Below are 25,892 nucleotides of genomic sequence, written 5' to 3'. Positions count from 1 at the left end.
GGGTGCCTGTAATCCCAGCTACTCGGGAGGCTGAGGCAGGAGAATCACTTGAACCCTGGAGCTGGAGGTTGCAGTGAGCTGAGGTTGTGTCACTGCACTCCAGTGTAAGTGACAGAGCGAGACTCCATCTCAAAACAAACAAACAAAAATCATAGAGACTTGGTACATGTCTCACTGCAGATAAGCCCAATCCTTTCATGTACTCATAATGACAGAAATCTGTCAAATTTCTATTCCTCAAAAGAGACTGAACCCTACTTAAGTTGATAAATACCCTTATATGCAATATAATTTCACTTGTTTAAAAATTATCGGGCCGGCGCTGTGGCTCAAGCCTGTAATCCCAGCACTTTGGGAGGCCGAGATGGGCGGATCACGAGGTCAGGAGATCGAGATCATCCTGGCTAACCCGGTGAAACCCCGTCTCTACTAAAAAATACAAAAAACTAGCCGGGCGAGGTGGTGGGCGCCTGTAGTCCCAGCTACTCGGGAGGCTGAGGCAGGAGAATGGCGTAAGCCCAGGAGGCGGAGCTTGCAGTGAGCTGAGATCCGGCCACTGCACTCCAGCCCGGGCGACAGAGCCAGACTCCGTCTCAAAAAAAAAAAAAAAAAAAAAAAAAAATTATAATTATTTTAGATGTTTTAAATCATGATGTTTTCAAAATGAGGATAATTTCTTTGTGTTTTATAGATACTGGGGTTTTCTTTATCTGTTGCTGGACAGACAAACCCATCATTTTGAAATAGTCATACAGTGTTCATCGGCTGATCATGGATACGCCAACCAGGAAAGCCTTTCTTCCATTTAACTTTGCCTTCAAAGAAATATGTCTACAGGATGTCCCATGGTGAAGGATGAGGGCGGAGCTTGCAGCAAGCCATCCCCCAGCCTGCCTTCTGTGCTGCAGTCTTCTTGCACCCCAGACACAATCACAGCATTGCTAGCTTCTCCTGCTTAACTCATACGGCTCGCTGATGTTAGTCATTTCTATTTTTTTCCCTGTGCCAATCAAGATTACCATTCTCAAATGCACCTTGCCCCCAAACCCTTCCTCCCACTGTCCATACAGTTATGACTTCTTTTGCTATGTCAATATTCAGGGTTTCAACTTATTACGACTATGCAACTACTACTGACACCTGAGCCAAACCATATAGTGTACTATAATTAACCTTCCTTTTTGTCATTTTTCTCCTGTGATTTTACTATGCTCAGTCTGATACTGGAGAAAGTGCCAGAGACAGTAAATGGAGACAAAGTAGAGGAGGAGGAGAAATGTCAAAGTATCTCAGGATATGCTGGATTTTTTTTTTTTTTTTTTTTTTTTTTGAGACAGAGTCTTGCTCTATGGCCCAGGCTGGGGTGCAGTGGTGTGATCTCAGCTCACTGTAACCTCCACCTCCTGGATTCCAGCTAGTCTCATGCCCCAGCTTCCCAAGTAGCTGGGACTACAGGCGTGTGCCACCACGCCTGGCTAATTTTTGTATTTTTAGTATAGATGGGGTTTCACCATGTTGTCCAGGCTGGCCTCGAAATGCTGGCCTCAAGTAATCCTCCCACCTTGGCCTCTCAAACTGCTGGGATTACAGGCATGAGCCACCATGTCCGGCTGGGATATGTTGTTGTTGTTGAACTCACTCTTGAAAATGAAATATTCCCAAATTTAACCTGAGGAGAGGGACTCAAGCTACAAGTATTACTCAGGAAATATGTGAACAAGTCATTATATTTGTATTTTTTTTACTTGTTTGTTATTTCTTGGGTATTCTTTCAGAAAGAAACAGCAACGTTTTGTATCCTCGAAGGACATCAAATCAGAGAAATGAAAGAGTGTGCCATCTCCGGACAGACAGCCCTGCACTGCCATTCAAAGGTATTTGGCCCAAAAGTACTCTGTGAGGCATTGCTTTTTCCATTTTCCTCTTCAGAATAGCCTATTAGATATGAGCCAATCACCCTTAAGAATCGTGAGTCCTCCTTAATCTCTCTGCTGCTGGACCCTAACACAGCCCACGCAGGATCACCTGTGTGTGAAGTAGCACCCTGGGCAAGAAGCCCACAGCCGCATGGTAGCTTGGCAGCCTCTCTGGGACTAAAACTCAGTTTCCAAGGGTAGTTCAGCAATGGTAAGGAGTGTGGATTCTGGACATACTACTTGGGCTTAACCCTGGCTTGAGCAATTTATTAAATTGCTCCAGGACTGGCTACATAATTTGCCAGGTCCAGAGCAAAAAGAAAATGAGAGGTCCCTTGTTCAAAAATTGGGAATTTCAAGACTATGACAATAGAGCACTAAATCAAGGATGGGACTCATCTAAACACAGGGCCCTGTGTGCTGTGAAACATCCATGAAGCTGCCCGTGCCTCAGTTTCCTCATCTGTAAAATGGGATCGTAGCAACACCTACCTCATAGAGCAGTAAGGAATATGCGAGTTAATTACACAGAAAGCACTTATAAGAGTGCCAGCACTTAGTAAGAGCTCAGTAAATTATTGCCACACCCCACATAGCCTACACTTTGAGTCAGCCCATCTCGAACGTACTACCCAAATCTGGTGAAAATTCATTTAGTTATTTCTCTGTAACATGGTAAAAGTCAAACAGGCAAACTTAATTTATAAATTTCATTAACAGCAATACAGCTGTTTGAAACCCTGGAATTTTTATCAGTAAACAAAAACTCAGTCTAATTTTTTTAAACCTGAAACCTGAGTAGCACTATATTGTGCTTTATTGTAGTTAAGTTTTAAAAATTATAAGTACATAATCATTTATCATGACCATTGATAACTATAAATCTGTTATCTAATGAGTCAAGAAAAACTGGAAATAACTGAAAAATTTAAAAGGATGACAATACAAACTACGCTTCATGACAATAAGAAAACCCAGAATTTGGCCGGGCATGGTGGTTCATGCCTGTGATCCCCGCACTTTGGGAGGTTGAGGAGGTTGCCCACCACCATGTGCAGCTGTAATCCCAGCTACTCGGGAGGCTGAAGCAGAAGAATCGCTTGAATCCAGGAGGTGGAGGTTACGGTGAACCAAGACCGTGCCACTGCCCTCAAGCCTGGGCAACAGCAAGACTGCATCTCAAAACAACAACAACAACCAACCTGAGGATTTATTCCATATGCAAATATCTTAATCCAACAACACATTTAGCTAAACATAAGCCTTTGAAGGACTGAATCCATTTGTTAGGATGTAGGTAGAGGGATGCCAATGTCTTAGGTAGCATGTGTAAATAAATAAAAAGTGTGTTTCCTCTTTTGATGTTGTTGTTTCCTGATTTGAGAATGAAAGGTAACTTGATTATATTGGATCAGTAGTTTGATTCAAGTAACATCATGGAATTCAAAAGTGCAAAGGTAAAATCTCAAAAGCATATTTAGGCCAGGCTCGGTGGCTCAAGCCTGTAATTCCAGCACTTTCGGAGGCCAAAGCAGGTGGATCACTTGAGGTCAGGAGTTCGAGACCAGCCTGGCCAACATGGTGAAAGCCCGTCTCTATTAAAAATACAAAAATTAGCTGGGCATGGTGGCACATGCCTAGAATCTCAGTTACTCAGGAGGCTGAGACAGGAGGATGGCTTGAACCTGGGAGGCAGAAGTTGCAGTGAGCTGAGATTGCGCCACTGCATTCCAGCCTGGGTGACACAGCGAGACTCTGTCTCAAAAAAAAAAAAAAAAAAAAAAAAAAGGTGTGGGAGGGTATTCATCAGCTGTTAACTGATTTTAATTAAGATTTTGAAGAATGTTCTCAAAGTCAAATCATGTGACCAGAGCGTATATAAAATGAAGAAAGCAAACAGTGCCTGTGGAAGAAGACGTAGGTTGGGCCCAAAGCTTGTACCTTTCCTCTCTCAACAGTTCTGGCTCTGAGTCCCAGCTATGCCAATGACTCACTGCTGGACTGTTCTGTGTGTCAGTCTCTGAACCTCGTGCCAATGTCTACTGTGTGCCTGGTATAGGTCTTGGCTCAGGCTAGGTGGCAGGCAATAAATGCTTTTCTTGGTTTGGGGGTGGAGGGTGCCATTTGGTAAAGTGAAAAGAATGTGGATTCCAGAGGTAGGTCTCAATTTGAATCCTATCTCTATCATTTACTACATACAATCTCCAGTAGATTTCATTTTTCTAAACCTTAGTTCTTAACTTGCAAAATGGACGTAATAACATCTCCTTTATAGGACTGTTGTGAGAATGAACTGAACTTGTATATGGCTGGCTCATAACAAGCACCAACAAGTGGGTTTGAATCCAGGCCCCTACCTTCATAGTCTATATACCAGACAGAAGAGACTAACTGCATTGGGCTGTGAGGATGAGACAGAAAAGAAGCTCCATCTACTTTGAGAAGTCAAATGTGTCAAATGCTTGTATTTATTTGTAAAGTAAGACACATAAACAATATTGTGTTTAAAGAATGATGGAGGCTAGGCTCAGTGACTCACACCTGTAATCCCAACACTTTGGGAGGCCAAGGAAGGTGGATCACCTGAGGTGAAGAGTTTGAGACCAGCCTGGTCAACATGGTGAAACCCCGTCTCTACTAAAAATACAAAAATTAGCCAGGCAGTGGTGCCTGTAGTCCCAGCTACTCTGGAGGCTGAGGCAGCAGAAGCGCTTGAACCCAGGAGGCACAGATTGCAGTGAGCCGAGATTGCGCCACTGTACTCCAGCCTGGCGACAGAACAAGAGTCCGTCTCAAAATAAATAAATAAATAAAAATAAATAAATAAGAACAATGGGGCCGGGCGCGGTGGCTCATGCCTGTAATCCCAGCACTTTGGCAGGCCGAGGCAGGCGGATCACGAGATCAGGAGTTTGAGACCAGCCTGGCCAACATGGTGAAACCCCATCTCTACTAAAAATACAAAATTAGCTGGGCGTGGTGGCGCATGCCTGTAATCTCAGCTACTTGGGAGGCTGAGGCAAAAGAATCGCTTGAGCCTGGGAGGCAGAGGTTGCAGTAAGCCAAGATTGCGCCATTGCACTCCAGCCTGGGTGATAGAGCGAGACTGTCAAAACAAAACAAAACAGATGGAAAAATGTATTCCACAGATCCCAGAGCACCTATAAAGCAAGAGTTGTTCTATGCATTTGCCAAGTCCATTGAAAAGTATTTTAAGGCTGAAAATGACATTTTCAAAAATTACTTGCCACCAGATATGCCTGATCTAATTCAGTATTGGGGTGCGAACACACGCCGAAACAGTACAAAATAGGCTTATCCCAAGCACATTAATGAAGAACATGTTATAAGATGATTTTAAAATAACCTACAGCTCTATCACTAAGCATCTAGCAGAACACATTATATGCGTTCTATCAGGTTATTTCTGGTGTAGACAAATGAAAAGCCAGTTTCTATTATTTGACTGGTGCCCATTTATATTAAAGGACTAAGCTGGAAATGAGGCAAAGAATTTCCTAATTACCGATGACGATGATCTGCTGAGTCAACTCAGAATGTAATTCAGTAAGATTGGAGGGAAGGGAATGAAATATAATGGATGGGGACAGTACTGCTGGTACCGTGTTGAGCTGCGGGAAGATTTTGCTGACTTTCTTGAGAAGTGAGGGGATCTGATGCCTGAGCAATCAACCATGATTCAGAGTAACTTGTGACAGTGCTGTTTGAACAGAAATAAAATTTGATCTTTTTCTATGCACCCAAGCCACTCAGTGAAATATATTTGTAAATACAATTCCATCTTCTGACATTTGATCTAGGTGGATTATTTAAAAAGCTGTGTCTTTATGATTTTGTTTTGCACAGACTTAAAAAAAATTATTTGTGTTTGTTTTATCCAGGCCATAGATTCCTGTTCTACTGCTCTTTCGGCCTCCTGCTTCTGTTTCTCAGAAAAATAGAAAATTGACTTTGCTTTGTTCAGGGGAATCCATGGCATGTATACCACTCCCATTTAAGTCAGGTTAACAGGGTAAATGCTCATGATGTTCTGAGTCTACTGGTTCTAAAAGCCCTTTGCATGTGCTTTTACCACCTTATAAAAGGGCATGGATCAGTATTTGTGTTGACTTTGAAGCTTTTCTTCTCACACCACACAGATGTCTTAACACAAAGGTTCGTACATGGTGACCGGGCAGACAGATGCGTGTGAAACTATTTTGTAGACTAAATGCAATATACAGTTAATGCCTGGTGTGAAATAGAATTTTTCTTTAATTGGTCATTTGTGAGATTGAATAAGTAGGCAGGCAAGCTGTAAACACAGTCCCATCTATAGACATGTGTCCTGGGAACAGAAAGGATCACATATTCTTAAGCTAAGACAAAGGCTTTAGTTTGAAGATAATGTCTGTGATTATTTCAGCACGGAGTGCTATTATAGACATCCTCTTGGAGGCTATACTAGAAAAAAATCTGAATGAATTAAGTATGTATTTTCCCACTAGCTGTGTCCAAACATATCACCCTTGGCTCATGAAAAATTATTTCTCTGCCAGGCATGGTAGTGCATGCCAGTATTCTCAGCTACTTGGGAGGCCGAGGCAGGAGGACTGCTTGAGGCTGGGAGTTCGAGGTTACAGTGAGCTATGATCATGCCACTGTACTCCAGCCTGGGTGACAGAGTGAGACCGTGTCTCAAAAAAAATTATTTCCACAATTCATTCCTACATTCTGGAAAAGAATAAACCATATTAATACCACATCCCAATGCTAGTATTATAAGATCTGAGTAGTGAACACATAGACTGGTATTCAGAGATTCCCCAAATTAATCTTTAATTGTTAGACATAATAAAAGTGAAAGGGCAGATTCAAGTCCAGGAACGTGGACAGATCTTAAGAAGGAAAATCTCCTTTCTTTCAATCTCCCAGCTTCTCAAACTGGCAGCTGAGTCTTGGGCAGGCAAATAACTCAGAAACTTTTACGGCCTGCCTGGTACTGAAGTACTATATACTTAGTTTCTTAAAAGAATTTGATTCATAGTGAACCATTCCACTGAAATTGCACGATTTTTATCCAAATAGCAATACAATCTCTGTCCAATGGTTTTGGTATACAATAAATGCTCTCCAGGCTATATGTAACATTTGTTGTTTACTATATTAGACCCAGTAGTTTGCTTTATAATTTGAATTGTATGGAGCAACACTTATACTGTGTTGCCTACTAGATTTTATGAAAATAAGACTTTAAAAAATGACATTCCTCCAAGAATGAAACCATGTAAATTGAAGACAGGGACCTGATTATACTATTAAGTGAAAAGCTAAGTTGCTAAACAGTCTCTAGCAGGGTCTACATCTGTTATCTGTCCATTTCTCTATTTGTGTATAAAGGAACAACAAAAGTTGGGCAAAAATGTGACACTGGAATTTATCCATTTGTCTCAAAGTGACGCAATTCCAGGAAGTTTTAATTTTCTTTTTTGTGTTTTTCCTTTTATACTTTTTTTTTTTTTATTTTATTTTTATTTATTTTTTTTTTTTTGAGACGGAGTCTCGCTCTGTCGCCCAGGCTGGAGTGCAGTGGCGCGATCTCGGCTCACTGCAAGCTCCACCTCCCGGGTTCACGCCATTCTCCTGCCTCGGCCTCCCGAGTAGCTGGGACTACAGGCGCCCACAACCGCGCCCGGCTAATTTTTTTTGTATTAGCCGGGGTTTCACCGTGGTCTCGATCTCCTGACCTTGTGATCCGCCCGCCTCGGCCTCCCAAAGTGCTGGGATTACAGGCGTGAGCCACCGCGCCCGGCATGTTTTTCCTTTTATAATCAGAGGAATGCCATTTTGAAAAAGTTTGAGTTGTGGTGTAATACACCTAGCATAATTTGCCATCTTAACCGTTTTCCAGTAGACAGTCAGTAGTATTAAATATGCTCACACTGTGGTGTAACCAACCTCCAGAACTTCTTCATCTTAGAGGAATGTTGTTTTTAAGACAGAACCAAATACTTCTCCAGACGTTTGTGATTTGAAAAATCAAATGCAAAGTAAGTAATGGCTTAGTCAGACCAAACCATCATAATTGAATAGCCTGACCAATTCGTGAAAGAACTAGCCATAGGCTTTTCTCACTGTCTTTTTTTTTTTTTTTTTTTTTTTTTTTTTGAGATGGAGTCTTGCTCTGTCGCTCAGGCTGGAGTGCAGTGGTGCAATCTTGGCTCACTGCAACCTCTGCCTCCTGGGTTCAAGCAATTCTCCTGCCTTAGCCTCCCGAGTAGCTGGGACTACAGGCGCGCGCCACCACACCTGGCTAATTTTTGTGTTTTTGGTAGAGACGGGGTTTCACCATATTGGACAGGCTGGTCTTGAACTCCTGACCTCTTATGATCCACCCCTTTGGCCTCCCAAAGGGCTTTTGATTCAGCATGTGAAGAGGAAATCATGGGCAGAGCTGTAGAAATCATATTAGAATTTCATCTGTGTAGTTCCTTGGAAAGCTTTTTATTGCACCACCTGTTTCAATTTCCATTTTTTAAAACATAAAATATACCTCTGTCTGTAATCATGCCATGATGAGCAGCTGACATTCTTACTCAGGACTCAGAATAACAATGCTTTAGAGTCCGGCACAAAGCCTCCAAAAGAGTGGAAAAAATACACAACCCTTCAAAACAGGTTTACTCAAGCACGGTGAGAGAGGCTGGGCGGTCATTTATTAACAGGGCATGCGTTCCTTCTCAGAGAGATGGCAAAGGAAGCTTGTTCTAAACTTTTCCACCATTTCAATGGCTACTTTCTCCTGAGTCATTAAGGGAACACTGGTATTAGGTTTTGTGTCACAGTCATACCAAGGATACCTCGCCAGCAAAGTTAATGCTTTTCTAAGTGCTTATGAGTCAGGGGACAGTCCGGGTTCTGAGCTGAAGGAATTCTCATCTAAATGCAAATCAAGACAAGCCCATCTAGGATGCATAAATAGGTACCGTAATTTTTCCACCATTTAATGTTCAGCCCCCCAAATGCATTTTCACACAACCCTATTGGTAAAGAAGTGTCTCTTATTAGAATTAAACGACATTTGTTTTCTTCCCCACACTGGCAGTTATATAGGTAGAAAGTGTTCAGTCTTGATTTGGTTGATTTAACGCATGGGAAATAAAATGGACGAAGAGAATCATTTTTCTAACCTCGACTTCTCCACACCAGACTTCTAAACCCACGTCCGTGCCATTTCTATTTGATGTCCCAAAGGAATGAAAGAAAATGTGCCCCAAATGGAACTTAAGTTTCATCCCAGCTCTACTCCTTTCAGTGTTTTTCTAATTTAATGACACTGTCATCCTTCCTTTCATGCCAGAAATTGGAGAGTCCCCCTAGAGTCCTCTTCCCACACACCACATATCCAGGCTGTACTTTTATAATGAATCCCTTCCTCTAAATCTCCACTCCTGTGACTTTAATTCAGCCTTTTGTCACCTCTCACTGGGCTACTGCAGCACTTTACTGGTTTTCTGGTTTAGTCTTTTCCCCATAAATTTGAGCCTCTAGCCTGTTACTGGAGTAATCATTCCATAAAATGCAAGTCTGATGCTGGGCGTGGTGGCTTCCAGCACTTTGGGAGGCCAAGGAAGGAGGATGGCTTAAGCCCAGAAGTTCAAGACCAGCCTGGGCAACATAGGGAGAACCTACCTCTTCAACAACATAAGAAACCGTAGTCGGGCATGGTGGTGTGTGCTGGTAATCCCAGCTACTCAAGAGGCTACTCAGGATAATTTGAGCCCAGGAGTTTGAGGCTGCAGTGAGCTATGATTGTTCTCCAGGATGAGTGACAGAGGGAGAGTCTATCTCTAAAAACAAACCAACAAACAAACACATAAAACACAAGTCTGGGCTGGGCACAGTGGCTCATGCCTGTAATCCCTTTGGATTTGGGATTACTTTGGGAATCTTTGGGAGGCTGAGGTGGGTGGATCACCTGAGGTCAGGAGTTCGAGACCAGCCTGGCCAACATGGCAAAACCCTGGTCTCTGCTAAAATTTAAAAAACAAAACAAAACAAAACAAAAAAAAAACGACACAAGTTTGAACAAGTCACTCCTCTGGAAACCATGGCAAGAGAGGCAAGGGCAAGTTTATGATGTTCGTCTGTGCCGCTTTAAATGTGTAGCCCTTCCTTACTCAAGGAGGTTAAGGGGAAGAACAAAGACCCTTCCACCTTAACCTTATGTTACTCCAAATCTCCTCAATCAGCCCAAAAGCAGAGTGTATAATTTTATAATGCTCTGAGGGTGAGGAGTATAATCTTCAAGTCCTAACTCTGCTGGATTATTTACCACTTTGCCAACATTTTTTGTTGCTGTTGTTTTTGTCTTTCAAACAGGGTCTCAGTCCTGTCGCCCAGGCACAATCATGGCTCACTGCAGCCTCGACCTTCCAGGCTCAGATGATTCTCCCACCTCAGCCTCCCAAGTAGCTGGGACTACAGGTGTGCACCACCAGCCCAGCTAATTTTTTGTATTTTTAATAGAGATGGGGTTTGGCCATGCTGAGGCTGGTCTTGAACTCCTGGACTCAAATGATCTGCCCACCTTGGCCTCCCAGACTGCTGGGATTACAGGCGTGAGCCACCATGTCTGGCCCACTTTGCCAGCTTAGTGGCCAGTCTGGTTTCTGGTCCTCATTAAGGGCAAGACCAATGACTAATTCCACTGCCCTCTCCAGTGGAATGCACTCCACATCTTTAGTGAGGCAAAGCACCACTGCTTGTCCCTTGCCTTTCTGGGGATGACTCAATCTGCCCCTTTGCATTGGATGTTCCAACAAGCAATTGGCTAGCAGTATAAAGAGAAGCCCTGGCACAGATTAGTCACAGATTGGCAAACTTTCTGAAAAAAGCCCAGATAGAAATATTTCGGCTTTATAAGCCATACAGTCTCTGTTGCAGTAACTCACTCTGCCGTTGCAGCATGAAAATGGCATGGACAATACATAAATGAATGCACGCGGCTGTGTGCCAGTAATACTTTAATCACAAAACCAGGTGGTGGGCCAGACTTGGCCCATGAGACACCATGTGCCAACCCCCTAATCAGGTATATGAGCTAAGATGCTGCGTCAACCTTGGATCAGCTGAGAATCTCGGACCTCTCCAGAGGTGATAGACAACCATGCTGAGAACATGGGTTCTGGAGCCCAGCTGCCTTGGTTCAAATCTTGGCTTTAGCGTTTGCTAGCTGTTGAGCCTTTGGGGGAGTAACTTTACACGATTGTCTCATTTGAGCCTCACAGCAACCCTGTGAGATAAACCCGATATTCCCATTTAACAGAGGCCCGGGTGCAGTAGGATCCAAGGTTCAGGAACTTCCCATCAGCACAGGAACATGCCGAGTCACTCTCATCTTTTAAAAGAGTGCCCTCCCTGGGTCCCCCTCCTCCTCCAGCCAAGCCCTCACTCACATCTCCTCTTCACACCAAGCTTCTTGATAAAGCTGTCCACATCCTCCACCCATACTTTGTTATCTCACACTCACTTTGCAACCCTCTGCAACTGGCTTCTGCCCCTGGCTTTGAAATTGGTGACAGTTTTATCATGATGGTTTCTTAAACAAGAAATACACATATTTAACGTCTACTGCATACCTAGGCTATGTCCTTTATCGACATTGCCAGCCCAAGTTAGGGAAAAAGATAATCACGGTGCACTCTGCCTCCCAGTAGATGTGCTATATGTAGGTTACCTGTGATTCACTCTAGTGAATATCCCAACTCTACAACACCAACATTTGAGCCCCAGCCTCATCCAGGTGAAGGCAGGGTTGCCTCTCTAGGGTGGAAAAATTCAAGATGTATCCTAAAGTGGCCATCGTCATGATTAAGGGATGCAGGTTTTATCTTGAGAACTCTATCAACCAAGAGAGCGAGATAATACACTACTGGACATCTCCATTTTTCACTCTACACTTACATCCCTGTGACCAAAACGATGCTAATCCAAGGCCATGCGACCTGTGGATCTGTAGGAGTAGATATTTCATCTGTTAGTTTCGCTGCCCAGTGAGTGAAGCGGCAGGATGCACCCCCTCAATGGTTTTAGCTCCAGGGTTCTGCTGCAACAGGATGTACCCTCTTCTTGCTGGGGAGACTCTCAAGGACAGGAATGATCTCAACTGTCTCTGAGTGCTCAGTGCCTAGGACAACGCCAGGCAGATAATAAGCTGTTAGGAAATGACTGCTGAACAAGTGAGTCCCCTCATGGGTGGGAGATGACAGAGGCAGGGTGTTTACCACATTAAAATGATCCAACATCTTTTATTTGGAGCTTGGCTACCCTGGGGAACAGAATGAACAAGAATCCCAAAGAACCCAGCCACTGCTCAGAAAAAAGGGCCACGCTCCCAGTCGTGTGTGTCTCTCTCTCTGCCTTCTTTCTGTTCATTGAGTCATGATTCCAACAGTGCAGGAACATAGGAAGAATGCCAATTATAATATTTTTTTGACAGCTGGGAGAATAGACGCTCTCTGCCTGTCTCTTCAGCACACAGGCAGCACTTGTCTAAGCGCCAGCTCTCGTGATAACCAATCCCACTGAGAATCAGTTCTCTCTGTAGCTCCTACTCCTTGACCCAATGTGAAATTTTTCCAAACTATTTTTAAAGTATCTAATCTGTTGTGAGTCACAGACTATGGAGCTGCTAGTTTACCATTTCTGGGCAGATAGCTTTAACATCAAGACCTTATGAGGTTGTCACTTGCTATTTAAAATGGCAGACAGGAATATAAGAACAAAGTGGTGCACATAAAATCTTTAACTGTTCCTTTATGTCAAGGGATTTGAGATATTTATAGATTTTTAAAGTGCCTATCTTTGAAAGAAAAGGTAATTATTTCACATAACAACCTTGAAAGAGCGGTCAGTGATCTTCTCCCAAATTTTCATAATAGGAGAACTAGGGGTCTTGGAGATTGACTGAATGGCAAAAGACAGTCCATTTTTAAAAACAACCCAAAGCTCTTGAGTTTATTATCCATGGCTCAATTCACTGAGTTATGCTACCTCCCCTCATACCGGATGAAACAAGTATTAGTTATCTCCTGATCCGCAACAATTCACCCAAAACTCAGTGGCTTGAGACAACAATAATTTATTATCTGTTATGGACTGAATTTATGTGTTATGTGTTTCCTCAAAATTCATATGCTGGATCCCTAACCTCCAATGTGACTGTATTTGCAGACAGAGCCTTTAAAGAGGTAATTAAGTTTAAGTGAAGCCATAGGGTTGGCCCTAGTCCAATAGGACTTGTGTCCTTATAAGAAGGGGAGGAGACACCAAGGATGAGTGCACACAGAGAAATGGCCACATGAGAGCACAGTGATGCCTCTGTAAGCCAAGGAGAGGGGCCTCAGGAGAAACCGAACCTGCCAACACCTTGATCTTGGACTTCCAGCCTCCAGAACTGTGACACATCAACTTCCGTTGTTTAAGCCGCCCTTTTTTTCTGAGCAGTGGCTGGGTTCTTTGGGATTCTTATTCATTCTGTTCCCCAGGGTAGCCAAGCTCCAAAGAAAAGATGTTGGATCTTTTTAATGTGGTAAACACCCTGCCTCTGTCATCTCCCACCCATGAGGGGACTCACTTGTTCAGCAGTCATTTCCTAACAGCTTATTATCTGCCTGGCATTGTCCTAGGCACTGAGCACTCAGAGACAGTTGAGATCATTCCTGTCCTTGTGAGTCTCCTCAGCAAGAGGGTACATCCTGTTGCAGCAGAACCCTGGAGCTCAAGCCATTGAGGGGGTGCATCCTGCCGCTTCACTCACTGGGCAGTGAAACTAACAGATGAAATATCTACTCCTACAGATCCACAGGTCGCATGGCCTTGGATTAGCATCATTTTGGTCACAGGGATGTAAGTGTAGAGTGAAAAATGGAGATGTCCAGTAGTGTATTATCTCGCTCTCTTGGTTGATAGAGTTCTCAAGATAAAACCTGCATCCCTTAATCATGACGATGGCCACTTTAGGATTCATCTTAAATTTTTCCACCCTATAGAGGCAACCCTGTCTTCACCTGGATGAGGCCGGGGCTCAAATATTGGTGTTGTAGAGTTGGGATGTTCACTAGAATAAATCACAGGTAACCTACATATAGTACCTCTGCTGGGAGGCAACAAACTAATATAGTATCTCTTACGGTTTCCATGGTTCAGGAATTCATGACCAGTTCAGTTGGACAGTCCTGGTTCATGGTCTTTCATGAGGTCTCTCAGTTGGGTATGGGTGGGGCTGCCTAATCTGAAGGCTCGATTGGGGCTGAATGATCCACTTCCATGGAATGCTCTCCCATCGCTGGCAAGCTAGTGATGGCTGTTGGCAAGGGGCCTTAGTTCCTCCCTGCCTGGGTCTAATGAAACTTCTTCATTCAGTCCTAACCAACCATCCTGCAGCCTTCCCTTTAGTTTAGTTATATATTAAATATATAATAAAAAGAGAAATAGGACAGCCCTTATTTTCTCCTGTCAAGATTTTGGTATCATAAATTTAAAAATGAAGGGGAGAAAAATTCCATGTATTTTCCATGGAGCACTACCCAGATCCCCTTTCAGAAATGAAGGGTATTTCCCCAGCTGTTGAGAGTCCTTCCAACTGACAACCTTCAACTATTAGCCAGAAATGACCTTGGCTGAAGAGAGTTGCCTTGCCCAAGGTCAGCTCCCTGCCCAGGACAGCTGTCATCTACTGACTGGCTGGTGTCAGAGTATAAAGGTCTAGTTTCTTTGCACCAACCTGACACAACTCTGATGAGCCGCCCCTGCTTAGCCCTCCCTGTGGGTTAGCTGATGCCTTTGTTGACACCACATTGCATCACAACCTCACCCTCCACCCAATCTTTCTGCCTTCCCTTCTCCCACAGGTGTCAATCCTGAGAACACTTCCTGATAAACATCCTGCACACCAATCTCTTCCTAGAGTCTGTATCTCAGGGGATGCAAACTGCAACAATCTACTTTACAGGAAGATTATTCTCAGAGCTGTCAACCATCTAATTATAGCCAAATGAACCTCCAGATTCTATCTAGTACATCATGTGTTCAACTGCAGACCCAGCTGTTGAAACCAAGTGATAAGGCAGATTGTCTTGGTAGAGACAGAGGTGCCCAATCCTCCATTTCTTCCTGTATCCACTCCCTCTGTGATGTGACTGCCACTTCTGCTTCATTTTGTTGGCCAAAGCAAATCATAAGGCCAACCCAGATCTGGGGAGGAGGAAACAGATTCTGCCTTAGATAGGAGAAACTACCATGTGCCTGCTCTGAGCCTAGGCCTCAAGGGACCTTACATATGCTTCTGTCTCTCCTGGAACCCTGTCATGGACATTTGAACGAGCTGGGACTAGTCTGCTGGAAGAGAGACCATGTGGAATTGAGACAAGCTAGCTGTTCCTGCTGAGGTCACTCTGGTCCAGCCAGTCCCCAAGAAACCTGGTAAGTGACCAAAGATGTCATATGAATAAGCACAGTCAAGACCAGAAGAATGCCCACCCAAATTGCTGACCCACAGATTTGTGAGTTAAGTAAATGGTGGTTAAGTTTTGGGGAGGTTATTGCTATGCAGCAATAGAAAACCTGATGTAGTACCAGCTATGGTTTGGATGTGGTTTGTTCCGATCAAAACCCACGTTGCAATTTGATACCCCAATGTGGCAGTGTTGAGAGGTGGGGCCTAGGGGGAGGTATTTGGGCCAAGGGGGCAAATCCCTCATGAACAGATTAATACCCTCCTGCAGGGGTGAGTTCTCACTCTCACAGGAATGGATTAGTTCCCTTGAGAGCAGGTTGTTAAAAAGTACCTGTCTTCCTCAGTTTCTCTCTCTTGCCAGGTGATCTCTTTGCAGATGTCTACTCCCCTTCTGCTTTCCATGAGTGGAAGAGGCATGAGGCCTTCATCAGATGCAGCTGCTCCATCTTGAGCTTTCCAGCCCCCAGAATCATGAGTCAATTAAACCTCTTTTCTTTATAAATTACCTAGCCTTAGGTATATTGTTACAGCAACATTAAACAGACCAAGATAGTACTCAAATCTGCTGGATACATGAAACAGCTGGCAAAAGAAGAGCATGGAGAATCCAGACTATAGGAGATGTCCTGGATTCATTTTAATGGGCTCTGGTACACCTAGCTGTTGCAGAAGCTGCTGCTGATGGCTCACACCTACAACGTTTTTAGCAGGATTGTTCTTGGGTGACAGAAGCCATCTCAGCTGGAGGGGCATCTCCCTTGTCCTGGGACATCCTATCACAAAAGGCTTTCTTGTATGAAGGCACAAAATCTAGCTGTCTTGCCTCAAGGTAGGGCAAATTCTGGTGCAATTTATAGCACCAATCTCCTCTCCTCTCATCAGGCTGAGAGTGGATCTCATCTGAAACCACATCTTTGCTCAGCTTCTTTTTCCTCTCACCCTCTTACAGGTTCCTTTTGAGAGCACTCCCTTAATAAACAAACAAACTTGCTCCTGAAACCCCAGCTTAGGCTCTGCTTCCAATAAATCAAAAGTGAATTCCTAGGAGAAAAAGATGGGGAGCATGGGAGTGACTGCTATGGAAGGAAACTGGAAAAGCACTGATTATCCTAACACCTTTGCAGTAGAAGTTTTCAAACCAATAGAAGATGACTCTTCCATTGGTCCAAGACAAACATCTCCATCGCAAGTGCTTGATGTGCTCCCACCACCTATGAGGAAACGCACTCCTTCCCTTTGTAAGACCAGGCATGACACTTTCTTTTCCCTCCTATCTTTAATTTTTCCCTCCACTCACTCATTCCCCAGTGGAGTTTGAGTCTATTCCTCTTTGTAGGAAGATGCCATCACCTCCATTCTTCTAGCTACAGCCCCCGTCCTCTCCCTCGCATCAGGATACTTGAGCTATCTACACTAGAGATCCCCACTTTTTTATCCCTTAATCATCAACCCACACTATATGGCTTCTGCTGTCAACCCTGCCACTGAAAGTATCCTTGCCGCAGTCACAACGACCTCAGTCCTTATGTTACACAACGAGTTGGCTGCATTTGATGTCACTGACCGCTCTTAGTACGTGAAACACGATGACACACTTTCCCTTTGCTCCTGTGATGCTCTGTTCACTTGGATTTCTGCCTACTTTCCAAGGAAGTCAGAATCCGTTTCTTTCGATTGTCCCTTAGATGTCCACATGTTTTCTGGTTCTCTTTTCACCATACATTTCTATGAATTATTTCACCTCCTATTATAGCACCAATTGCCACTTACATTTGAATGATTTTCAAATTGAAGTTCCAGCTCCAGACTCAATATCCACTTACCCTTTGGGCGCCTCCACTTAAATGTGCTGCAGGCACCTTATTGGACTACCACCACCTGAACACACACCTGCATGCACACACACCTGCATGCATGCCCACACACACCCACACCTGCACGCTCACACACCTGCATGCATGCCCACACACACCCACATACCTGCATGCACACACACCTGCATGCATGCCCACACACACCCACATACCTGCATGCACACACACCTGCATGCATGCCCACACACACCCACACCTGCACGCACACACACCTGCATGCATGCCCACACACCTGCATGCATGCCCACACACACCCACATACCTGCACGCACACATACCTGCATGCATGCCCACACACACCCACATACCTGCATGCACACACACCTGCATGCACGCCCACACCCACACCTGCACGCACACACACCTGCATGCATGCCCACACACACCCACACACATGCACTCACATATACACCCTGCTCCTCTTCCTCCTTTGTTCCATACCCCCACAGCTGGAACTATCATCCATCCACTTTCCCATGGCAAAATCTTTGGAATCACCCTTGATTCGTCTGCTTCCCCTTCAATTAATCAACCACTACCTTCCAAATTCCTTTCCGTTTTACCTCCACAATAGCCCTCTACTTTTAGACACAATTCCATTTCTTTCTACCTTCAGCTGCTACCCAGGCCTAGATTATTTCGCACTGCATCTCGTCTGGGCTCTTGTTCTAACCACATCCAATCTAATTTCCATACCCAGTTAGGGGATCATCCTGAAATGCAGAGCTGATTATTGCTCTTCCCTGCTGAAAACAAGTTTGACTTCCTCTGGGATCAGCTCTTCCACTCACCAAGACAGGATGGGGTTTCCTCCCACAGTAACGGAACGGGTTCTATCACACTCCATTGTAATGAATTACCTGTCTGTTCTTCCCAAAGAAACGAAAGTTCCTTCCTTTGTTCAATTAGTAGCTATTCACTGATGCCTTCCTATGCATAACGCACGGAGCTGTTAATCAAGTGGTAAGTAAAACATACATTGACCTTTTCCCATCAGCACGGCTCACAGATTTGTCATCCTGTTACCCATGCTAGCACAGTTTTAGGCCCATAAGTTGCTTAATAGGTATTTGCTGAATAAATACATGATAAAATGAGTGCTGTTGGCCAGACGTGGTGGCTCACGCCTGTAATCCCAGCAACTTTGGGAGGCCAAGGTGGGCAGATTCACCTGAGGTCAAGAGTTCGAGACCAGCCTGGCCAACATGGCAAAACTCCGTCTCTACTAAAAATATAAAAATTAGCTGGGTGTGGTGGCACATGCCTGTAGCCCCAGCTACTTGAGAGGCTGAGGCAGAGGTTGAAGTGAGGAGGCACCCAGGAGGCAGAGGTTGCAGTGAGCTGAGATCATGGCAAGATACTCCAGCCTGGGTGACAGAGGGAGACTCTCTCAAAAAAAAAAAAAAAAGAAAAGAAAAGAAAAAGAAAAAGAAAAGAAAAAGAGTGCTGTCTTTTAAAGACTAATTTTCTCCATTCCTTTCCTTATTTTAGAATGAAATTCATGGGAACAGATTTTATAAAAATGATCTTCATTGTCCATGTTTACAGAAAGTATCTTTTTATTACAAAAGGCAGAGATAAATTATATCTAAATATTTTCAGACCATCAAAAGTCTTTAAGTAACTCACATTCCTCCACAGATATTATCCTGGTAGCCAAATTAACAGAATCAGCCAAGCTCCTAAGGAACGTACCACATAAATTAAAGATACTCGATAAAATCCAATTATAAAGGAGCAAATTTCTATGAACTTGAAACTACCACTCACCCTGCTGCCAGAACATAATGATATGTTCTCTGCATGCCAAACACATCTTCTCCCAAAAGACAACAACTGTTTTGGGTTGAATTGTGTCCTCTGAAAAGAGGTTGAGGTTCTAAGTGCTGGTACCTGTGACTGCAACCTTATTTGGAAGCGGAGTCTTTGCCGAGTAATCAGGTTAACCTGCTGCCAGGACGCTGAAAGCAGAAAGGGCTTGAGCCAAACTGTGGCCACAGAGGTTGTGAACCGTACAGGCAAAGGCAGCCCTTGCAGGCCTGAGGGCTGAAACTTACAAGTGGGGTGAGGGGCTTGCTTACCATCAGGTAACCAAAGGGGACATTCTCTTCCACTCCTTGAAACACATTCTTTCAAAATTTAAGTGGGGAGCCTTGGGCCATCAGCCTGATTTTCAGAAGCTCAAATGACATAAAAATTGGACTCTTGACCAGATCATTCCTTTTATGGTGGTAAATATACATAAAAGTTACCATTTGAACTATTTTTTATCTTTTTTGAGGAGTCTCGCTGTCACCCAGGCTGGAGTGCAGTGGTGCGGTGGCGCGATCTCAGCTCACTGCAAGTTCTGCCTCACAGGTTCAAGTGATTCTACTGCCTCAGCCTCCCAAGTAGCTGGGATTACAGGTGTCTGCCATCATGCCTAAGTAATTTTTTGTATTTTTAGTAGAGACAGGGTTTCACCGTATTAGCCAGGATGGTCTCGATCTCCTGACTTTGTGATCCACCCGCTTCGGCCTCCCGAAGTGCTGGGATTACAGGTGTGAGCCACCGTGCCTGGCCGCCATTTGAACTATTTTCAAGTGTTCAGTGGCAGTAGATACATTCATAGTGTTGTGCAGCCATCACCACCGTTCATTTCCAGAACTTTTTCACTTTTCCAAACTGAAACTCTGTCTCCGTAAAACACTAACTCATCTTTTCCCCTCCCCGCAGCCCCTGGCACCCACCATTCTACCTTCTGTCTCTGTTTGGATGACTCTAGGGACTCCCATAAGTGGCATTACGCAGTACGTGTCCTTTTGTGCCTGGCTGATTTCACTCAGCACGAGGTCCTCAGGGCCCCTCCCTGTCACTGCCTGTGTCGGAACTTCCTCCCTTTGTAAGGTTGGGTACTCTTCCATCATCTGTATACACCACATTTGTTTACCCATTCACGACATTTGGATTGTTGTTGAAATCTCACTCGACTGCACACTCCTGCTGCCAGCCGCGTGCTTGGCCCAGGGCACGTGCTCTGGGTCAGCCTCTGAGTATGGGACACAGCTGAGCACACTCACTCCCCCTCTGACCCCAGGACACTCCCTCTCTGACCACCGTGGCAAGCCTGGAAGGACCTATACTTGCTGGCCTTGACCGAGGGCTGCATGGTTGTGTGAGGTATAAACAGTTAGGTTATAAAGAGTTAAGAACATCACTTTCCTGTTACACTCCCGGGGAGGAAGCTGACGGCAAACCCAGAGCACTCCCTGGATTCTCTTTTCTTTCAACTGGGAAGGCTCTGGGCTTGTCCCCAGCACAAAGCTGCTGCCATGAAACATCAGGGACTCATGGAAGAGCCCTGCATCTGTCACCATCACTTCAAATGATCTCAAATAAATCGTAGTTTTCTCGTCAAACCACTGTCTCTTCTTGAATGGGGTTATTCTAATCATTGATCTCTAGACAAAGCCTAATTTTCTTTTCTAGAAGGTTCTCCCTTCCCTCTCCCTTAATGTAAATCCTGACAGTACTCCAGGCTCAGCCCAGCTGGTGACATGCCTTGAAGCTGTCATCGCCCTTATCCGACCAGCAGTTTTCCTGTTTCTCCCTCCTGTAGGGCCGACTGTGCCACTTGTTATCCCGGCCAAACTGCTTTCCCCCTTTACTGAGCTGTTTCGCCCCAGTACTGTTCAGTTCCCAATCAGATTGTAAGCTCTAGAAGGCAGGAACAATACCTTGCAGTTTAACCTTTGGCACCTAAAACAATACTTTGCTACACCTGCGTTTAATAAAATAATTGAATGAACAAGAAGAATAGGAATGGTATGTTCTCAGCACGGCAACACATCTTCTTCTAAAAGATAACAGTTGTTACAGATTGAACCGTGTCTCCTAAAAAGAGATGTTGAAGTTCTAAGTCCCAGTACCTGTGAATGTGGTGGCTTTTGGAAACAGGGTCTTTGCAGATATAATCAGGATAAGATGATAGGGGTGCAGGCTCATCCAGTGTAGCTTGTGTGTGTGTCGTTTTGTTTGTTTGTTTGTTTTTGAGACAGTGTCTCGCTCTGTCACTCAGGCTGGAGTGCAGTGGTGCAATCTCAGCTCATTGCAACCTCTGCCTCCGGGTTCCAGCGGTTCTCATGCCTCAGCCCCCCAAGTAGCTGGGATTACAGGTGCCCACCACCACGCCAAGCTAATCTTTTGTATTTTTAGTAGAGAGAGGGTTTCACCATGCTGGCCAGGCTGGTCTCGAACTCCTGACCTCAAGTGATCCACCCACCTTGGCCTTCCAAAGTGCTGGGATTACAGATGTGAGCCACCATGCCCGGCCTTGTGTTCTTATAAAAAGGAAATTTGGATGCAAAGAAAGACAAAGGGAAGATGGCGATGTGAGAACGGGACAGAGACTGGAGTAACACTGTCACAAGCTGAAGCTGGAGAAGGCAAGGAAGGACCCTCCCTAGAGGCTTTGAAGGGAGTGTAGCCCTGCCAACACCTTGACTTTGGACTTTTGGCCTCCAGGACCAGTGAGACAGTAAATTTCTATTGTTTGAAGCCATCCAGTGTGTGGCACTATGTCATCCTCCAGGAAGCTAATGTGGCAACTGAATGGAGTGGTTCCAGCCATACAGGTTGACTCAGGGATGTGGCTCTCACATTGTTGCTGGGCACTGGACTAACACTGGGTACCTGTGCTATTTAAACCAGCAGTGACAGCTGGGGTCTCGGTAGGGCCCATTGTGTTGAAATGGACAGTGCTTAAGTGCTTAGTGAAGCTGTGGAGATTCGCTGCCTCGGTCTCAGGAAGTGCAGGAGGCTACACGGGTCTGTTGCTTTATCCCACTCCTCTGTGAAATGCTCCCCTTCCTAAGAGCGCATCCTAAGTCTGATGATGTCAGACTCGAAATCTTAAACCTCTAGAATAACACTTCTGTTTGTTTTACTTTTTTTTTTTTTTTGCTTTTCCTGTGACATTTTACAAATACTAAAGTATCCCAATCAAGGTAAATTCAAACAAAACTTTCAATGAATGATTTTTAAGAAGCCGAGGGGGAAAAAACCTCCTCCAGGTCATGTCCCAGATGTTATCATTTTTCATTTTGTTTCTTTCTCTCTTTTTTTTTTGAGATAGAGTCTGCTCCATTACACAGGGGCTAGAGTGTGGTGTCGCCATCTCAGCTCACTGCAGTGTCTGCCTCCCAGGTTCAAGCAATTCTGGTGCCTCAGCCTCCCGAGTAGTTGAGATACAGGTGCACGCCACCACACCCAGCTAATTTTTGCAGTTTCAGTAGAGACAGGGTTTTGCCATGCTGGCCAGGCTGGTCTCGAACTCCTGGCTTCAAGTGATCTGCCTATCTCGGCCTCCCAAAGTGCTGGGACTACAGGTGTGAGCCATCACACCCAGCTATTTTTTATTTCCATTTGCTATTGTGCCCTCACCATTTCTCCCTCAGCCTGTGATTTATGATACGATATCCTGAAGACGTCGGGAGCACACAGCCTTGGCCTCAGCTGCAGACAGACTGCGCGGCTTGGGGCGATAACTGCTCTGCCCTCCGTCTGCCACCCGGCAGCCCCACCCACAGAAGGGCCCAGACTTACGGCTTTGGAGGGAGCATAGTGTGTCGGTGATGCCAGTGGAGGCCTGGTCGGGCTCTGGAAGGAAGACGGGCAGAACCTCTGCCCTGTGTCCGGAGGGGAAGACGAGGCATAGATGCGATTCTCTAACCGTTCAGGCTCGTGCTTATAGGATTCCAGGGGAAATGTGTGCTGCTTGGTCACTTGGGTGGGTGTTGACGGAGAGGAGGAGAGGCCGGAGGCTGCAGAAGAAACACCAAGGGTGGTCAGAGGTCCGGCCTCCAGGAAGGGACGCCAAGGGCGGTCAGAGGTCCAGCCTCCAGGAAGGGACATCGGGGGCGGTCAGAGGTCCGGCCTCCAGGAAGGGACATTGGGGACAGTTAGAGGTCCGGCCTCCAGGAAGGGACATCGGGGGCGGTCAGAGGTCCGGCCTCCAGGAAGGGACATTGGGGACAGTTAGAGGTCCGGCCTCCAGGAAGGGACATCGGGGGTGGTCAGAGGTCCGGCCTCCAGGAAGGGACATCGGGGGTGGTCAGAGGTCCGGCCTCCAGGAAGGGACATCAGGGGTGGTCAGAGGTCCGGCCTCCAGTAAGGGATGTCGGAGGCGGTCAGAGGTCTGGCCTCCAGGAAGGGACATCAGAGGTGGTCAGAGGTCCGGCCATGGCAGAGGTAGGCTCTCACCATTCCTGGTGCCCAAAACCTCAAATGGCAAGAAGCCAAATTATTCTGAATGTTGAGGAAAAGCTTTAAAAACCGATTTCTAGTCTCTTAGAATTGGTGTGTCTAGAAACGCCTCACTATCCACCCTCGGTTGTGGGCAGCATCCCCTCGTTGGGAAGGCGGTGCTCACACAGTCCCGAGTTTTCTGGTGAATTTTTACACACACCCTCCAGATGCTATTGTCCTCCATTCAGCCAAATATCGTTTGATCTCCTCTCCTTCCTTCCCCAGCATGGTGCCAAGAGCAAACACAGTGGTGCCATATTTATTGAGGTAAAACATGGGAAAGTTCAGAAAGTGTGTGGCAGAGATGCCAGCCAATGCTGCAGAAGCCACGGGACCATGTACCTGAGAAGGGGGAGGGAGAAGGGAAGGGGGAGGAGGAAGGGAATGGGGAGGGGAAGGGAATGGGGAGGGGGAAGGGAATGGGGAGGGGGAAGGGAATGGGGAGGGGGAAGGGAATGGGGAAGGGGAAGGGAATGGGGAGGGGGAGGAAGCAGGGGAGGGGGAGGGGGGAAGCAGGGGGGGGGGGAAGGGGAGGAGAAGGGAGGGGGAAAGAGGAGGAGAAGGGAGGGGGAAAGAGGAGGAGAAGGGAGGGGAGGGGGAAAGGGAAGGGGGGAGGAGGGGGGAGAGGTAGGAGGAGGAGAGGGAGAGAGGTAGGAGGAGGAGAGGGAGAGAGGTGGGAGGAGGGGAGGGAGAGAGGTGGGAGGAGGGGAGGGGGAGAGGTGGGAGCAGGGGAGGGGAGGGGAGGGGAGGGGAGGGGAGGGGTGAAGCAGAGGAGGAGAGCAGAGAGGGGTGGGAGCAGGGGAGGGGGAGGGGGGGGGGGGAGGGGGGGAGGGGTGGGAGCAGGGGAGGGGAGGGGGAGGGGTGGGAGCAGGGGAGGGAAGGGGGAGGGGTGGGAGCAGGGGATGGGGGAGGGGTGGGAGCAGGGGAGGAGGAGGGGAGGGGGGAGGGGTGGGAGCAGGGGAAGGGGAGGAGGAAGGGGAAGGGAGGCGGAGGGGGAGGGGATGGAAGTGCTATTCCTACCAAAACGTGCAACATGAACATCACCACTGTAAGTTCCCAGCAGCAAGACCTCACTGCGAAGATAAATACCCAAGAAGACTTCAGGGAAAGGGTGGGACTAGGATGGGGTCTAAAAAGTGAAACAGATTTAGATGGTCAGGAAAAGGGAGGGAGCAAATACTGGGAGGGGCAATGGTGCTAGTGGAGGCCTGAAGGAAGACTGGAGACATGAATCTTCTGGGAGTTAAACGTTGTCCACTTCAACTTATTTCTAGCTGATAGAAACAAGTCTATTTCTTCTATGGACTTATTTATGTCATTGCTAAGTGGTGAGTGTATGCCTTATTCATTACCACGGTGCTTTTGAAAGCAGAGCTGGGGATGCAGAGGCCCGTCAAGAGGAGGTTAAATAAATCATGGCACATTGCACAGGCAGAATGTGACCTGTGAATGTGACCCTATTTGGAAACAGGGTCTTTTCAGATCAACCAAGTCTAGACGAGATTTTGCTGGACTAGGGTGGGCCCTAATGCAACATGACTGTGTCCTTATAAGAAGAGAAGAGACACAGAAACTGATACACAGAGGGAAGGCCTTGTGCTGGCAGAGGCAGAGATCGGAGCAACGCCGCGGCAGCCAAGGCGCGCTAGGGATTGCTGGCAACCCCAGAAGCCAGGGCGAGGGAAAGAGGATCCTCCCCTACAAGTTTCGGAGGGAGTGTGGTGCTGCCAACACCTTGATTTTGAACTTCTGGCCTTCAGGACGGGGCTAAATTTTAGTTGTTTTAAGCCACTCAGTAGGTGGTACTTTGTTATAACAGCCTGAGGAGACTGGTACAATCATGGATTGTGTTCTCAGAGAAGCAGAATCTGGCTTTGGGTCTGATATCGCAAATCTTTTTTTTTTTTTTTTTTTTTTTTTTTTTGAGACAGAGTTTTCACTCTTGTCTCCTAGGCTGGAGTGCAGTGGTGTGATCTCAGCTCACTGCAACCTCTGCCTCCCGGGTTCAAGTGATTCTCCTGCCTCAGCATCCCGCATAGCTGGGATCACAGGCACCTGCCACCAGGCCTGGTTAATTTTTTAAAAATATTTTTAGTAGACCTGGGGTTTGACCATGTTGGCCAGGCTGCTCTTGAACTCCTGACCTCAAGTGAGCCGCCGCACTCATCATCTGATATCTTACATCTTACAGGTAGAAAAAATTTTAAAATAAATTTTGAATTATGCAAGTCAAACCAAAGATGCCAGTGGACATGGCCTGTTAGATGACATTTAGCCTGGAACTGTAACAGGTGGAGG

At 45.9% G+C, this 25,892-nt stretch overlaps 1 protein-coding gene across 5 annotated transcripts in view; it reads right to left on the bottom strand.

Moving 5' to 3' along the window:
• PRKAG2 (protein kinase AMP-activated non-catalytic subunit gamma 2) overlaps positions 1-25,892 on the bottom strand; it is a 324,067-nt gene that overhangs the window by 100,700 nt on the left and 197,475 nt on the right. For 3 of the 5 annotated variants that reach the window (XM_050785863.1, XM_050785864.1, XM_050785865.1), the window contains one exon: positions 22,893-23,110. In XM_050785863.1, the coding sequence (XP_050641820.1) occupies positions 22,893-23,110 (218 nt within the window). Of the gene's footprint in view, positions 1-22,892; positions 23,111-25,892 lie in introns of those variants that run through there. The other 2 variants (XM_050785866.1, XM_050785868.1) reach the window with 2 other exon arrangements.

Source organism: Macaca thibetana, chromosome 3, assembly GCF_024542745.1.
Source record: "Macaca thibetana thibetana isolate TM-01 chromosome 3, ASM2454274v1, whole genome shotgun sequence".
NCBI classification, from domain to species: Eukaryota; Metazoa; Chordata; class Mammalia; order Primates; family Cercopithecidae; genus Macaca; species Macaca thibetana.
Note: the sequence above shows the minus strand (reverse complement) of the source record. Positions and strands in the feature narration are given on the sequence as shown.